At 45.9% G+C, this 18,194-nt stretch overlaps 1 protein-coding gene across 2 annotated transcripts in view; it reads right to left on the reverse strand.

Annotated features, from left to right (window-relative positions):
• Nucleotides 1-470: 470 nt before the first annotated feature.
• The window catches only part of LOC147430791 (putative inactive ATP-dependent zinc metalloprotease FTSHI 5, chloroplastic), a 122,596-nt gene continuing 104,872 nt past the window's right edge, over nt 471-18,194 (reverse strand). The window contains exons 16-19 of one of the 2 annotated variants that reach the window (XM_086493348.1): nt 2,753-2,812; nt 2,569-2,676; nt 1,233-1,307; nt 471-1,139 (exon numbers count right to left, since the gene is read on the reverse strand). In XM_086493348.1, the coding sequence (XP_086349474.1) occupies nt 1,086-1,139; nt 1,233-1,307; nt 2,569-2,676; nt 2,753-2,812 (297 nt within the window). In that variant the 3' untranslated portion in view covers nt 471-1,085. Of the gene's footprint in view, nt 1,147-1,232; nt 1,308-2,568; nt 2,677-2,752; nt 2,813-18,194 lie in introns of both variants that reach the window. The other variant, XM_086493347.1, reaches the window with a different exon arrangement.

An 18,194-nucleotide genomic window follows, 5' to 3' on the forward strand; every position in this document is an offset into this window, starting at 1 on the left:
CAGTACTAAATGCAGATATTTGATGCTGGCAAATCCAACAGAGAAGATATAGTTCACTATAGACCATCATTCTAGCTTTGCAAGAAGAGAGAGAGAGAGAGAGAGAGAGAGAGAGAGAGAGAGAGAGAGAGAGAGAGAGAGATTTGGGTGGATGAGTGCACCAGTTTATCCCCCAGATGGTCCAGTGCTCTCATGATATCATTTTTTATTTTCAAAGTAAATAAGTTTACGTAAGTGAAAAATGCTATGACCTATCCTAATCAAAATGTACAATTGAATGGACTTAAAGAAGTTAGATCCGCCTTTCAAATATTTTGTATCAAACCCTCATGCATATGTAAAAATTCAGATTCATATGTTGTAGTTATGAGTCCTTATTTCTGTGAACCAGCCGGAAATTTTTAACAGATCAGAATCACGATCTAACAACTACAGATATGATGAAGAGCAAAACATTGAAAAGGAAAACATCTGCAAGATAAAAACTTTTCATTGCATTGACATCGTCAGTGAAGGTCCAACATAAAAACCGCGTATTTACACTCATTTGAATGGTACAAAACTGGCTTCCTCCGGATACCTCTGGTATGGTGGTGGTGAGGGGGGGGGGGGGGGGGGGAGAACATATGGAAGAGCCCATATAGAAATTCTATTCTGCTGCCTTTTCTACTGTCATTTACAAAACTCAATGACAGTGATTCACAGATAGGAGCCCTCTTTATCAAGCACCCACAAACTGCCACTTTTAGGATCCTTCCTAAGGGATATGATTGCTTCACACAGCCTGCAAGTTTGGTTACAGCTCCCGCCCCGAATCCGATATTTGTGGCGATTAATCGTCTCATCCCCATAGCTTGTCCAAAGATTCACACATCTAAAGCCCCTTCTGCTGACCTGCATCGCTCTCAAAACTGTGACTCCGCTCCTGACGGATGACACGAGGGTCTAGGTACTGCCTCGAAGGGAAAGTTTTACTCTCTCATCGACCCACCCTTCGGCAACCATCGAGAGAGAATTGCAGGACATACTTTGTAGCTGTAAACTCTAGCCATCTTATTTGAAGATAGATAGCTCAGATAGTGTACTTAGCTAGCTGCGACAAGAAGTTTGGCAGTCTGCTCGCCGATATCCTCTTCCACCTGTTTGCTTTGAATGAAAGACGACAACAAGCATTTCATTTAACAAGCCGCATAGAAATCATGACAGTAGATTCTTTTAAAAATTGCTGTTACCTCCGCAATTGGAAAAAGGACAAAAGGTTCACTCTCATGAATGGCACCATGCTCCATCATCAACCTTGCTATATCCTGGAAATGAACATGCAGTACATTAAGGTCTATACCCATACATCAAAATCAGCACTGAGAAGCTTGAAAAAACATCTGACATGTACACAAAGGCACACACAAATGGGGGGTACACTCTCAATGTGGTAAAACACGGATACAAGCATTGATCAGAACATTGTGTCATTGCAGCAACTTCTTGTCATTTGGCCACGCCAGCACAGGGCATCCATTTGTATCCATCAGCCAACAACCCAAACAATCGGGCGTCTAAACCCTTGGTACACTGTAAGCTTGGACTTGGGATGGCAGCTATCATTTAGGTGACAGAGAACGCCATACAAAGATGAACTCCTTGAACTTCCGTGTCCTGAAGTTCTTCCAAGAGTAGTGGAGGTCTCAAGGGGGAGTATGGGAGTAGCTAGGCAAGTACTGCAGACAATCTGAAGTATATGAAGCCAAATAAAACCTCACTTTCAGCTACAATCAGTGAAGACTCCTCACCGAAAGCTTAAGCCACTTTTGGTTGAAAGAAAATCTGCCACACATTAAAAAAACTGTAGTTTGCATCGACAATGTTATAATTGTGCAGTGGGATGTACAATCATCATTTTCCTTAGCATGTCCTTTCATGATTGCAAAGTGGGCATGTTTCTGCCAATGCTCTTGCCATGCTACCTATGGCTGGTACGAGTAGTCTCGTAGAGGCTTCCCACAAACACACCATTTTTTCTTCAAGACAGATCTCATTACGAGACACACATTGACTACCAACATTGACTACCAACAGGCCATTGTCACAAGGAAATGGGAGTTTTTGAGAACATATGGTTTCTTTAGAACAAGAACAACAAGCCTGTTAAAGAACAATATCAGAGATTTGACATCATTGCATAAAGTGTATTTAATAACACGCTCTATAAATCAAAGAGGAATAAAGAAGGAAGAACCTCAGACCATCTCATTCTTGAAGATGATAATGCATAGATGCAATCTACATTGTCCATAGTGCAAATATCGAAAACTGTGGTGTCATATTGAGGACTTTCTCCATTCCCCTTCCAAGAGCTTGCAAAGGCAATTCTTTGTGACTATCCTCTAGGCAACACAAAATAACCACCACCAAAGAGACTAGGCTACAAGAAGTGGAGAATATAGAGAGAAAAAGGTCAAGACCACCAAAAACTACCAGCATAGAAACAGTGTATTTGCTTGTCATAGACAAGAGTATCCTATTAAATCCTAAAACTTGATAACAATGGAACATCAAAGCAATACACACCTCTTTTGAAATGGCATCAAATTCAAGAACATGCTCCAGTAAGGCATCTAATACATGTCTGTTTTTCATAATCATCTCTGTCGCCCTGTCAGAAGCAGCATTGTATATCTGCCATAGAAAGGTTCAGATTGCTGATATACACGAAATAAAACCTTCCAAAGGTACCAGATAAACATGCAGTTACCATGTCAACTCTTGCTTCTAGCTCCATCTCTACCTCATCACCCATACCCAAAGATGCATCCTGCAAAATAAAAACCAAAGAATCTTATAAAAATACCAACATTAATGATTCAAACAAGATCACTTCGCAGAAGGCATCCACTGTGCACATCACTGAAAGTTGGATCAAGTTCAGATGCATTTTTCGATCGTATCACAAGTCTGTGTTGTGAGACCATGGCTACCACCACTTTTTCTTCTTTTGAAGCAATGGAATACAGCGGCAATATGAATGAACTCCACAACTGCTACAAATAGAACATAGGCCTATGTGAAAATGGGGATGATAAATGCAGCGGACTTGAGAGTAGGTAGAATCAAGACTTCACACTTCCACAATCCTTTGTTGTTTCCTTGCATTAATGCATGCAATTTGTGTTATTGATGGTTTCTTTTAGATACTTGAGAGAGAGGGAGTCAACGAGATGAGGTAGAGATGTAAAGAGACAAGAAGAAGAGGAGACCGATGGAGTCCCAACCAAACCTCCCAAGGGTCCTCCACACCATTGCCGATGTGGTAGTTCCTTAAGATTGTGTAAAGGGGATGTACACGATGCAATACCTCAAAGCAAGACTCGACTCGAGTCGAATGGATGATGTAGCCGCTGGCAACTCTTCAACGTACCTTGTACCTCCAGGGCTGATTTGATGTAGTCGATGTTGCTCCTCGGTGTGCGCACCAGATGACCACTAAAAAGGGATGCTCGGGGCTGATGTGATGCACCAAATGCAAGGGCAACCTCGGCTGCATGTATGGGGCTGATAAAACACCTAGAATTGCAGTGAAAGATGTGCAGATGATGGGGATTCGAAAGGCAAACCTGAGAACACGTAAAGATGCACCTGATTGGCCAAAGATATGCCGGATTGGGGCTGTCACAGTCCTGCCAATCGGAGTCAGAAAACTGCTCCAACTCATGGTATTAATGGCAGTCGATAGGGGCTCTGGCTAGATGGATAGGGGCCCTTGCTGATGCGAGCAGCCAGCAAGGGGCAACAAGATGGATAGTCACGAGGGGCTGCCGATAAACCCCAGGCGTATAGGTATTAGGGTGGTGGATGTTCTGAAACGCTGGCAGCCTTTCTTTGTCCCCACGTATCCTTATAGTAGCGCATGGGTTCCCCCTAAATGGAGGTAGGTCACCACAATTTTTCAAAAAATAAAAAATAGATAGATTAGTTTGGGAAGTGAAATTGAAGATAGTGGCAGCATAAAGGCTTACAATGACGTTATTTTTAAAGATGTGTCTATTTTTGACTGAAGGCTTCTTCTTTAATAGAGTTGCATGAGGGTCAGTGCCATACATTGGCTTACTTGTCTCTCTCTCTCCAAGATTATGGTGTTTAACACCACACTATAGTGGGTTGAGGTCAGCACCCACATTCACCTAAGGTCGTGAGTTAGTGAAGTATACAGATGCATACACCTACCTTGGGGTAGTCTTCAGTGGGCCATTGTTTTCATTTAGGAGAGCAGTAGGGACTAGAATGACCAGAGCTTATGCGGCATTGGGGGGATTGCAGAGGATGTGTTCGCAGGTTCAGTTGCAGGAACCTCAAACAAAGCTCTTGCTTTTTGACAATGGTGGCTTCAGCTATGCCGCACAAAGTTCAGATATAGGGATCCTCAATGGATCACCATGGCAGATCTGGTAGCACCAATGGATGGAGAGAAGTTTCTATGATCTCTCGGATGACGAGAGCCAAAGATTCAATACCACATAGATCATTCCAGAGTTATCCGGAACGCGGAACGGGCATGGCTACGCCATCCTCGCAGAACGGGGGAATGGTGAGGGATCCAAAACAGGAACGTCGCGGAATGGGAGGCATTAAAAGCATCCAAATTATGCTATTTTTTTGCTCTGTGTAATTGAATACCAGTAGTCGTAAGGCCCTTTGACTCTTACACTCATTAAAAACTCGATTTGAAGACTGTTCAACCTTACTGTGGCAAACGTTAGTTGTGTAGACTTGAGAGAGAGAGAGAGAGAGAGAGAGAGAGAGAGAGAGAGAGAGAGAGAGAGAGAGAGATGAAATGAAATGTATAACGTCTTCAAAAGGCCAAAATGACCTATGAGACCAAAAGGTTACATGTGGTGAATCTAAACCAGGTCTGGGTACAAAAAGTACAAAGTACTGAAAAGAAAATAGTGGGTGGGGTGGGGTGAAAGCTGATACAAAGGGGATACAAAGGGTGAGCTGATACAATGGAGATCTCTGACCGTGGAGGCATCATATACATATACATCAATATCCAAAAGGCTATAGAGATTCAATGTCCTCCAAGGTAGGCACTCTGTCGGGACGGCTCCTATGTCGTGCCAGTATGGTATGGATCCTCTGTCGCAATCTGCGTCGATGTCGAGAGGGCCCCCTCATCCGTGGGCGACGGGACCGCCCCAACTCTATCGCCCGATCAAGCAGTATGCCTCTAAGAGAGAGGAAGAGAGCTTAAAAAGTTGAGAGGGAGAGAGAGGGGGAGAGGGAGAGCTTAAAAGTTGAGAGAAATGAAATGAAATGAAATGTTATATTAACGATTTCAAAAGGCCAAAATGACCTATGAGACCAAACTGTTACCAAATTGTGAATCTGATACCATGTCTGGGTACAAAAAGACTAGAACAAAAATACTACTACTACTACTAGAATCCATCCTCATCTGCACTCTAGATGTCAAGAGAGTATGGCTCGAATCCTCTACTCTAGTCTCCGTCGATGCTGTGTAGCCCCTCTCCTCAATTGTGGCCGTCTAGATCTCCGTAGCTCCAGTGCTCGATCGATGAGAATGCCGGTAGTGGTCAAATCAGTGTGGGCCGAGCTCTGCAGTGATGGCTGCTCCTCTGGCTGTCCCATATCTAGTGAAAAGAAATCTGTAATTTGTCTTTGGGACTGTCTCTCTCTAGCTCTCCCCAGTAAAGTGCCTCTATATCTGTGTAACTCAAGTAGATATAGCCCAAGACATCTCTGATGCTCATAACTCATGACCATAGAGAAAGGACCGAAACCCTCTCTAAATAAGCAGTGGAAACGACCTCGAATCTCATAGTACACTGTGCAATGACATATGTAATGTAGCTCTGTCTCTGGCTCTAGCTGGCATAAGCGGCACATCCTGTTGTCTGCTGGTATCCCTCTAAATGTACCACTCTCAATCTCCAGCTGATGTGAGGATGTGCATATCTGACCAATGGCCCACCGCAAACCATGAGACATATGTGTATCCATGTAGCTGGGTCAAATCACAAACCCATCTCCTGTGAGGTGGAGAAGATGCTCTCTATAGAAAGCCATTTTCTTGTCCAACTCCTGTGGTGGCTCTATCTATGTCCTCCTAGTATCCAGCTGGATCAGGTCCTGATGAATGAGTCTAGTAATCTCCACCCGTGTAAGAGACATCGAGGGTGTCTGAAGAGAGTACTGGAAAGGGGGAAGCCTGTCCATGGTGAAGCCATGCATCTGAAACCATGATGTCATCTATGCATACCAGCATGAAGTGTCCCCCTGAAGAGCTAACTGTCTGGAAGACTCAAGGGCCAGTCTAGCATATTTGTCTCTAGTAGTATCCCACAAGCTTTTGCACAAAGAAGACTGATCTGGTAAGCACCTCAATCTCCATAGAGAGAGAGAGAGAGAGAGAGAGAGAGAGAGAGAGAGAGAGAGAGAGAGAGAGAGAGAGAGAGAGAGAGAGAGAAATGAAATGATATATTGACGTCTACAAAAGGCCAAAGTGACCTATGAGACCAAAAAAGTTACAAGTGATGAATCTAGTACAATATCAGAGAGAGAGAGAGAGAGAGAGAGAGAGAGAGAGAGAGAGAGAGAGAGAGAGAGAGAGAGAGAGAGAGAGAGAGAGAGAGAGAAATGAAATGAAATGAAATGAAATGTTATATTAACGTCTTCAAAAGGCCATAGTGACATATGAGACCAGAAAGTTACAAGGTGGTGGATTTGATACAAAGTCAGAGTAACAAAATAACCTAACAATAGTACAAAACAAAGATATCTATTATGGGATTCTAGATTGGTCGATGTGAGCTAAGCCGAAAACTGAGCAAAAAAGGGTGGCTAGTTGGGATAGCTGAATCACAAAAGATCTAGCATCGGTCGTTGGCGAATCTCATCAATTTCCTCCATGGTTAGTAGTCTGACCGAGCGTCGTGCATGCCTGGCCAGCATTCTCTGAATCTTTTGACGTAGCCTCCGTCGATGCTGTGTAGTCCTGCGCAGTCGTGGGCGCCTGGATTTCCCCAATTCAATCGCTCGGTCAATTAGTGTGCCTCTGGTGTAAGACGGGGGGAAGCTCTGCTGTGGGAGTGGCTCTTGCGGATGTCCCGTGTCTGCTCTGAAGAAGTCTGTAATCCGTCTTTGAGACTGGTTAGCCTCGCCATTCATCAGGCTCTCTCTCTGTGTGTGCGCAGCTCGAGCAAGAACAAACCTAGGCATCTTTGATCTTCGTATCCCATTACTCTTGAGAGTGGTCCAAAACCCTCTCTGAACAAGCAATGGAAGCGGCCTCGTATCTCGTAGTAGACAGGGCAGCGGCATGTATAATGCAGCTCTGTCTCAGGTTCCATGTCACACAAGGGGCATGTCCTGGCCTCTGCTGGTACTCCACTGTATCTCCCAGTTTCAATCCGCAGCTGGTGAGACGATGTGCGTAACTGGCCGATAGCACACCGTATCCCATGAGATAGGTGGGTATCCATGTATCTGGGTCTCATCACAAAACCATCTTCATAAGCTGGAGAAGGTGGTCTCTGTAGAAAGCCATCTTCGTGCCCAGTTCTTGTGCTGGTTGTATCCATGTCCTCCTGGTGTCTAGCTGGGTCAGGTCTTGGCGGATGAGCTTGGTGATCTCCGACTGTGTAAGAATGAGAGATTGTGCATCCAATGAGTACTGGAATGGTGGCAGCCTGTCTATGTTGAACCCATGCGCCTGAAACCATGATGTCATCTCCCCATACCAGCATGTTGTATCTCCTTGTATGGCTAACTGTCGAGAGGACTCAAGTGCTATGCGAGCATATCTGTCTCTGGGAAGTTCCCATGTGCGGTTTATGAAGGAGACTGATCTGGTGAGCGCCTCTACCACTAGTGGGGGGGCCGCTAGCTCTGCTTGGATAATGGCCCGTGGTACTGATGCCTTGGCTCTAATGAGCCACGAGATCATAGAGACGAGAGGTTTCTCCATGTTCCCCCATCCGTCTGAGCGACCCGGCCTCCCGTGGTGATCCAGTGAAGGTCCCCATATCTCAGCCCCATATAGCAATGCTGAAGCCACCAAGGTGTCAAAGAGCAAGAGCTTCGTCTGGGCCTCTTGAAACTGAACCTGCGAACACATCCTCTCCAATCTACCCAATGCTGCGTGGGCTCTAGTAAGTCTAGTCTCTGCTGCTCTTCTGAGTGAGAATGCAGGTCCGCTAAAAACCACTCCAAGGTAAGTGTAAGCGTCTGTGTACTCCACCGTCTCCTTGCCGTATGTGAATGTAGGTGCTGACCTCCTGATCCACTGTGGGGTGGTATTAAACACCATAACCTTGGTTTTACCCAGGTTGACAGACAAACCACTTTCGTGGGCAAACGTATGCAAAGCATCCAATTGACGTTGCATTCCTTCTGGGGATTCAGAGATCAACACTATGTCATCAGCATATAACAAAAGTGAAATCCATGTCCCTACCAACTGAGAACCTTTATCCCCATCGTTGTCAATGTAGTCAGGAACCTCATCCACATACATACCGAAAAGAGTAGGAGAGAGCGGGCAGCCCTGCTTCACCCCAATAGTGGAGTGAACCGGTGTAGAAAGTCCCTCCGAGGTGCGTACATGCCCTACTACTGATCTGTACAATGCCATGATCCCCCAAATGAGTTATGTGGGTACTCCCATTTCCTGTAGTCTGCCCATCAGTCTAGCTCTGGGTACCGTGTCAAAAGCTTTGCGGAAGTCCACATAGCTACAATAGATCCGTCTCCCATGAGATCTGCCTTCTTCGATGATGGCCCTGAGTGTTAGGATATGGTCAAGAGTAGAGAAGCCTCTCCTGAATTCTGCCTGCCCAGTTGCACGTATCCCTTCCCTCTCTGCCCATCTACTCAGCTGTTGCTCCAGAATGGATGCATACAACCGTGCCAGTGTGTGCCCAATCATAATAGTGCGATAATTCCGAGGCTCCATGGGGTCTCCTGATTTGAAGATAGGTACAATCGTAGATAGGCTCCAAGAGTCTGGTAGGCCCTCACACATGGCCCGATTAAACATAACTGCTAGAAGCTCTGCTAGTAGGTCTTTGGCATGCATGAAATGCTCAGCGACTAGGCCATCATGATCATATGCTCTCCCAGTCTTCATCTTGTCAATAGCTTTCTTCACCATCTCAGCGGTGAAAAAGACACATGCGTGTGGGCATGGATCGGGGGGGTTGGGAAGGGCCGGCTGTCCAGGTACTATGTACAAAGATGATGCGTATTGCCCCCATGTCTCTGTGGAGGAAATAGCAAGGGGGGGGGGGGACTGCTCATGAAAGAGCGGCCACGCCTCACGCGAGTCCTGACTCAAGAATAGCTGATATAGATCCTGCTCGAGTCGAGCCAAAAAAGCCCTCTTCTTCCGCCACACCAGGCGTCGGAAGTCAATCTGTGACTGTCTGTGAGTGACGTCCCCCAACAGCACCTCCCTCTTAAGTCTGGCTCTAGTCTGGCGGCACTCCTCATCGTACTAGCTGTTCTGAGGCATGCTCCCTGATCGGCCGCTATGCTCAGGCTAGGTGTGTGGGTATGCTTCTGCTGCTGCCTCATGTAATGTCTGTGTCAGTATAGTAGTTAACTCTTCCAGAGGTCCCCCCGTGTCCTCAGTGCATAGGCGTCTGTAGATTCCGTCCATGTATACAGAATCCGTCTCCCGTGTGAATGTGTAGCGAGTAGGGGCTGCTACTCGTGGCCTGTGTGCTACACTGAACTGGAAGGAGATGGTCATCGACACCAGAGCATGATCCATTGCCACCCCGATCGGTCTGGGCTCAACTGTGAGATCCTGGATACTAGAGATGAGATTCGGTTGTGCCATGACATAGTCTACTGTGCTGGCTCCATGTCTGTGTGGGAAGCATGTAAAACCTCCCGAAGCAGGAAATCTCTATAGGCCGTTCAAGATGGCCAATCCATGTGCAGTGCCCATGTCTATCAAGTGTCGCCCATACTCAGTACATTCCACATCGTGTGATAGTCTGGAAAGGCTCGTCTCTACAACATCTAGCTCTCTTAGCATCTCCTCTAAAGTATCATAAAACACTCCCTGGTGATGGGCAGTCCTGGCATTGAAGTCCCCTAGGATGATAATGTCACCGTCCTTAGAGAACTCCCATATGTCATCATCCAAAATAGAGAAAGGGGACTGTCCTTTGGGTGATGCATAAACTGATGTACTCGGGGGAAAGTAGCAAATAGCTAGATAAAGGTATCTGCCTGTCTCTGCTTTCAGTCTCACCCACATGTACCTAGCCTGCTCGTCCCTGCGAGCTATATGTATCAGTGGCTGCAGATCCTCTCTAAATAACACTACCACTCCCCCCGAGCCCCGCCCTCTGTGCTCTGAGCGTGTCTCCTGTCTGTAGGCTATCTCCCACCTGTATCCACTGATGTGAGGCATGGAATGCCCTGGGGCCTGGTGTGTCTCAGAGTAAAAGATGATGTCTCTTCCAATAAAGCTATCCTCAAAGGCACCCACATCAAGACGCATAGATCCATTGCAATTCCAGGCAGCTACTTTGAGTGTGGTCCCATAAGTCTCGCACCGTCATGTGGAGCGTCGTTCTAGTATTACCACTTTTCCGTCTCGGTAAAAAGCGATCTTGCCTTTTTCCCTTGCCGCTCTAATCTCCAGCATTACTTCCTGCACTTCGCCCTCTTCCAGTGTGTTTCTTGATCGTGCTTCGGCGAGCTCTTTCTTTAGTGACGCGATCTCTTCCTCTTTCTTTAGAGAGAGAGAGAGAGAGAGAGAGAGAGAGAGAGAGAGAGAGAGAGAGAGAGAGAGAGAGAGAGAGAGAGAGAGAGAAATGAAATGAAATGTTATATTAACGTCTTCAAAAGGCCAGAATAACCTATGAGACCAACCTGATACAAAAGTGGTGAATCTGTTACAATGTCTGGGTACCTTAGTACTAAAGTACTAAGTGTGAAAAGTGTGATAGTGTGAAAATAAATGTGAAAAACTAAATACAAAGTATTAATTAAAGTCTTAGGAGCATTCTGGGTGTATGGCTAGAATGCTTCTAATCCTTTGTTGTAGTCTCCTCCGGTGAAGTGTGCTTCTGCATCTCGGTCGTGGTCGTCTCGATTTCCTAAGCTCAATCGCCCTGTCAATGAGGGTGCCTTTGGTATGAATGTGGGTACTCCTTTGTGCTGGCTGCTGGCCTCTTGCTTCTCCTTCCGCTCCTGCTTCTCTCGATCCGAAGAAATCTGTGATCTGCCTCTAAGGCTGTAGTGCTCTTTGTCTTCTCATTAGATTATCCCTGTGCCGATGTAGTTCCAGTAGGTACAAGCCTAAGCATCTTTGATCTTGGTATTGCATGACTCTATCTAGAGGTCCAAAGCCTTCTTTAAATAGGCAATGGAAACGCCCACGTATCTCATAGTATACGGTGCAATGGCATATGTAGTGTAATTCTATCTCCGGCTCCATTCCGCATAACTTGCAAATTCTGCTCTCAGGTGGGATTCCCCTAAATCTACCAAATTCAATTTCCAGTTGGTGTGAGGATGTACGAATCTGACCAATAGCACATCTCAAACCATGAGACAGGTAGTATCCATGTAGCTCAGGCGAATCACAAATCCATCTTCAGATAGATGTAGGAAGTTTTCTTTGTAGTCGGCCATCTTCGTGCCCAATTCTTGTGTAGGGTCTACCCATGTCCTCTTAGTATCCAACTGTATAAGATCCTGACGGATGATTTTATTAATCTCAGTTCGTGTAATTGCCAGTGATGGAGCCTCAAGAGAGTATTGGAAGGGGGGTAATCTTTCCATACTGAACGCGTGTCTCTGAAACCACGAGGACAGTTGCGCATACCAGCATGACGTATCCCCTTTCATTGCTAATTGTCGAGAGGATTCGAGGGCCAATCTAGTATATCGGCAATTATTTGTATCCCACAAACCATGTATAAAGGACACTGATCTGGTAAGAGCTTCAATTCTATCGGAGGGGCAGCTAGTTCCGCTCGGGTAATCGCGTGTGGTACGGAGGCCTTGGCTCTAATCATTCGGGAAATCATAGATACCAAAGGTCTCTCCATTGACTTCCAATTATCCTGATCCACAGATGGTCCCTAAATCTGGACCCCATAAAGCATAGCCGAAGCCACCACAGTATCAAAGAGCCAAAGTTTTGTTCGTGGTTCTTGAAACTGCACTTGTGAACACATCCTCTCCAACCCTCCCAAGGCCGCCGAGGCTCTAGACGATCTAGCATCCGCTGCTTTCTTAAGAGTAAACTTCGGTCCTGCAAATACCACACCAAGGTATGTGTATGCATCTGTGTACTCTACTCTATCCTGGCCATATGCAAATGTAGATGCCGATCTCCTAACCCATTGCGGTGTGGTGTTAAACACCATAACTTTGGTTTTACCCAAGTTTGCCGACAATCCACTGTCCTCCGCGAATTTATGTAATGCATCTAGCTGCCTCTGCATTCCATCTGGTGATTCTGCTATCAATACAATATCATCTGCATACAACAACAAAGGGATCCATGACCCTGCAAATTGAGCACCTTTGTCACCCTCTCTATCAATGTAATCTGATACCTCATCTATGTACATACCAAATAAAGTAGGGGACAGTGGGCATCCTTGCTTTACTCCAACGGTGGAATGAACAATGTCGGAATCCCCGTCTGGAGTACGTACATAACCAGTTACTGACCCGTATAAGGCCATGATCCCCCAAATAATCTCTTTGGGGACCCCTAACTCTTGCATCCTGCGCATCAATCTGGCCCTTGGTACCGTATCAAAAGCTTTCCGAAAATCCACAAAGCAACAATACATCCTTCTCCCGCTTGCTCTTCCTTCCTTAATAATGGCTCTGAGCGTAAGAATATGATCTAAAGTGGAATAACCCCTCCTGAATCCAGCTTGTCCCGTTGCCCTTATGCCCTCATTCTCTGCCCATCTACTCAATTTTTGTTCAAGAATGGATGCGTACAGTCGGGTCAATGTGTGACCTACCATAATGGTATGGTAGTTCCCGGCTATCATAGGATCCCCTGATTTGAAAATAGGTACGATAGTAGATAATTTCCAAGATTCACGTAATCCTTCACACATGACCCGATCAAACACACGAGCAAGGACTTCTGAAAGTAGATCCCTGGCATGGATCAGATGTTCTACTACTAAACCATCATGATCATATGCTCTTCTTGTCTTCATCTTATCAACGGCTTTTTTCACCATTTCCGTAGTAAAGAAAGTACTAGTAGCAGGGCATGGCTCTAGCGGATCTGGTAATGGAGGTTGTCCAGATACCATATATAATGATGTTACATATTGACCCCAAATCTCAGGAGAAGTAATCGTCGGAGGCGGTGAGTGCTCGTGAAATAAACGCCAGGCCTCATGTGAGTCCTGACTCAAGAAGACCTGATATAAATCCTTCTCCAGTTTGGCTAAGAATGCCCTTTTCTTGCGACGTACTATACGCCGAAGAGCAATCCGAGACTGCTTATATGTGATGATCCCGAGTGTAAGCTCTTTCTGGACCTGGGTTCTCGTCTCTCTGCATTCCTCGTCATACCAACTGTTTTGAGGCATGTTCCCAGATCCTCTCTTCTGATCAGGTTGAGTATGTGGGTATGCCTCTTGTGCTGCTCCATGTAGTATCTCTGTTAACTGAGAAGTAATCTCCTCTACAGTATATACTGGCTCGGCTGCCCACATCCTATTATAGATCTTTTCCACATAGACTAAATCGGTCTCTAGCGTGAAAATATATCTTGTGTGTGTCTTCTTCCTTTGTGCTTGAGAGGCATTGTATTGGAAGGAGATTGATAGGGTCAAGAGAGCATGATCCACTGCAATCCCAACCGGTCTGGGTCCCACCTTAAAGTCCTCAATACTAGAAATAAAGCTTGGTGAAGTCATGACATAATCCACTGTACTGGCCCCATGCCTGTGCGGGAAGCATGTGAATCCCCCAGATAAAGGGAAATTCTCTAGACCATTAAGTATGGCCAAACCATGTATAGTTGCCATCTCCATGAGATGTCTCTCATATTCAGTGTGTTCTTTATCCTTTGAGTTTCTAGTGAGCCCCCTCTCTGATAAATCCACTTCTCTAAGCATTTCCTCAGAAGTATCATAGAATACTGCTTGAGAGTTGGCCGTTCTGGCATTAAAGCCTCCTAAGAGAACGATGTCTCCATCTCTAGAGAACTCCCATATGTCATTATTCAATATGGAGAAAGGGGACTGCCCTTTAGGTGAGGAGTAGACTGATGTACTTGGAGGGAAGTAGCATATAGCGATATATAGAAATCTACCTGTCTCGGCTCTCATTCTCACCCACATATACCTTGCTTGCTCATCTTTCCTGATAATCTGTAGTAGTGGTTTCAGCTCCTCTTTGAATAAGACTGCTACTCCTCCTAAACCCCGGCTACCCCATAGAGATCTCTTGTCTGGTCGACCAGCTGTTTCCCATAAATAACCCTTCACATGTGACATAAGCTGTCCCGGTATCCGGTGTGTCTCTGCATAGAAAACTATGTCTCTATCCCTAAAGCTGTCTTCACAGGCACCTACATCTAGCCTATATGATCCATTACAATTCCACGCCGCTATCCGAGAGAGAGAGAGAGAGAGAGAGAGAGAGAGAGAGAGAGAGAGAGAGAGAGAGAGAGAGAGAGAGAGAGAGAGAGAGAGCTTGTACTATGTAGACTTGAGAGATTGAAAGAGGCCATAGCTTGAGAGTCGAGACTCAGAGGGTAGAGCTTGAGCCTTGGCCCTTGAAAGCTTGAGTGTAATTGGGCAAAGGGTGAGGGTGTACGAGCATAGGGCCAAGCCGGTTTATGGAGGGGTTTCTCCACTCTTGATCATATTCTGACACTCAGAGCCATCATTGAGGAGGGCAGGTCACATGTGAGACGGATTTATTGTAGCTTTGTGAATTTCCGCAAAGCATTTGACATGGTACCGAGAGCTCGATTGATGCGCATCCTACAGGAGATGGGGGTGCCCATAGTGTTGATTTGGGGGATTATGTCTCTATACAAATCAGTGATGGGACATGTACGCACCCCTGAGGGGATATCTGATTTAGTTCACTCCACCATTGGGGTGAAACACGGTTGCCCATTGTCTCCTACTCTATTTGGTATGTATGTTGATGAGGTGTCTGATTACATTGACAGAGAGGGTGATAGAGGTGCCCAGCTGGTAAGGACGAGGATCCCATTGTTGTTATATGCTGATGATATTGTGTTGATCTCTGAATCACCAGAGGGTATGCAGCGACGATTGGATGCATTACACTGTTTTGCAAAGGATAGTGGATTGTCTGTAAACCTTGGTAAAACCAAGGTTATGGTGTTTAACACCACACCACAGTGGATCAGGAGATCAGCACCAACTTTCACTTATGGTCAGGAGATTGTAGAGTATACAGATCCAAACACTTACCTTGGGGTTGTCTTCACTGGGCCGAGGTTTTCTTTGGGGAGAGCAGCAGAGACTAGACTGACTAGAGCTTATGCGGCGTTGGGAGGCTTGGAGAGGATGTGTTCATAGATTTAGTTCCAGGAACCTCGGACAAAGTTATGGCTGTTTGATACTTTAGTAGCCTCAGCTATGTTGTATATGGTGCAGATATGGGGACCTTCTGTATGCCAAGATGATTGGAGACGTATGGAGAGGCCCTTGGTATCGATAATCTCTCGACAGATCAAAGCAAAGGCCTCCGTACCCCACGCTATCATTTGAGCAGAGATAGCTGCCCCCCCCCTAATGCAGATTGAGGCTCTTACCAAATCAGTCTCCTTCATGCACAGCTTGTGGGATACTACTAGAGACTGATATGCTAGACTGGCCCTTGAGTCTTCAAGACAGTTAGCTCTTCAGGGGGACAATTCATGCTAGTAGGCACAAATGACATCATGGTTCCACAGGCATGGTTTCACCATGGACCGGCTGTTTCCCAGCTACGTGGATACACATATGTCTCCTGGTTTGCGTTGTGCCAATGGTCACATATGCACATCCTCATATTAGCTGGAGATTGAGACAAGTAGATTCAGAGGGATACCAACAGACAACAGGATGTGCTGCTTATGCGAGCTAGAGCCAGAGACAGAGCTACATTACATATGTCATTGCACAGTGTACTATGAGATTAGGGGCCGTTTCCACTGCTTATTCAGAGGGGGTTTTGGTCCTTTCTCTAAGGTCATGAGTTATGAGGATCAGAGATGTCTTGGGCTATATCTACTTGAGTTACACAGATATGGACACTTTACTGGGGAGAGCTAGAGAGAGACAGTGCCAGAGACAGATATGAGAGAGACAGAGGAGCAGCCATCACAGCAGAGCTTGGCCCACACTCATTCGACCACTACCGGCACTCTCATCAACCGAGCACTGGATCTACGGCGATCCACACAGCCACGATTGAGGAGAGGGGCTACACAGCATCGAGGGAGACTCAAGCAAAGGATTCGAGCCATACTCTCTCGACATCCAGAGTGCAGATGAGGATGGATTCTAGTAGTAGTATTATTTTTGTTCTAGTCTTTTTGTACCCAGACATGGTATCAGATTCATAATTTTGTAACAGTTTTGTCTCATAGGTCATTTTGGTCTTTTGGAGACGTTAATATAACATTTCATTTCATCTCTCTTTCTATACTAACAGGCAAGATACTCAATCGGAGCATTGAGGACGAGGGTCAAGAGGAGTGGCACTTTTATTTAGGAAAGAGCTGCAGCCATTGCTGCATATAGCCCGCAGGGATGAGCATGCTAGATACATGTGGGTGAGACTGAGGGCAAAGACAAGCAGATACCTTTACATTGCTATATGTTATTTCCCTCCTAATACGTCAGTGTATGGATCACCTAGGGGACAGTCCCCCTTCGCTATTCTAGATGATGACATATGGGAGTTTCCAAGGATGGTGACATTATCATCCTAGGGGACTTCAATGCTAGGAATGCCCATCACCAGACAATATTGTATGATACTTCAAAGGAGATGATTAGGGAGCTAGATGTTAAAGAGATGGGGAGCACACTGAGTATGGCCAAGTATTATGTACAGTGTGGTGCTAGGAGTGATGCCCTGCACACTACACACTGCTCTCTCTCTCCCCTACAAGCAGTATGTTATGCCCCACTCGTGGGCTTTTCATTTGACCAATGTACAGTTATGTGGGTTCATGCACGATTGCCGAGCCAAGAGCCTCTTGCACAGGTGCTGGATTAGCTAGCGGCTAATCCCCCGCAGGTACAGGCGAATTCAGAGAGGTTTCACTTCAGAAATCTCGTCCGATTCAAAGGGCAAGTAGCCCTACAGGTTCGGGAGCTCCAGGTCTTGCGATAGATGCGACCGGCACGCGAAACGGAGCCCAAAACAGGGATTTACAGCCTTCTGTGTATTTTTGCAGGTTTAGGGTTTCGGCCCTAAACGGACCCTAATACCCCCAGAAGGTTCGAGGACACGAGGGGTCCGCTATACAGGTGAACTAGCACATTTTCAACAGAGAATTCAGCATGCTGCAGATTCTCGCCGGGTTTTGCAAAGTGTCCGTATGCGTCGGGAAAGTCACCTATTGCGCAGGGATACTGACTGTGAAGCGTCCTAGTACAGTTATGCTGCCGAAATCAGGCCAGAACAGGTGAGTGCATACTATAGACGCTTCATAGAAAAGTTCTCACAAATTGCGGGACCATTACATGACCTAACAAAGAAAAGCGTTAGGTATACATGGTCTGCTAAGGAGAACAATGCTTTCGAAAAGCTTAAAGAAAAGCTTATCTCTCAACCTGTGCTTACACTACCGGATCTCTCAAAACCATTTGAGGTCAAATGTGATGCTTGTGGTGATTGCCTTGGAGCTGTTTTGCTCCAAGAAGGGCACGCCATAGGCTACGAAAGACGAAGGCTCGACCCTGTTGAGCAAGCTCTAGGCATATATGAAAAGGAACTCCTTGCAGTTCTACATGCCTTAGACTCATGGAAGCACTATTTATTGGGGACTCCTTTCATTCTGCGAACGGATCACCAAAGTCTTAAGTACTTCATGACGCAGACCAAGCTCTCCGACAAACAAATGAGGTGGGCAAATTTCCTTTCGCAATTTCATTTTCAAATTTAGGAACAAGGCTAAACTTCTCTTCGGCCTA

The sequence above is a fragment of the Adiantum capillus-veneris genome, chromosome 21 (assembly GCF_014529385.1).
Source record: "Adiantum capillus-veneris isolate H3 chromosome 21, ASM1452938v2, whole genome shotgun sequence".
In the NCBI taxonomy this organism is placed as follows: Eukaryota; Viridiplantae; Streptophyta; class Polypodiopsida; order Polypodiales; family Pteridaceae; genus Adiantum; species Adiantum capillus-veneris.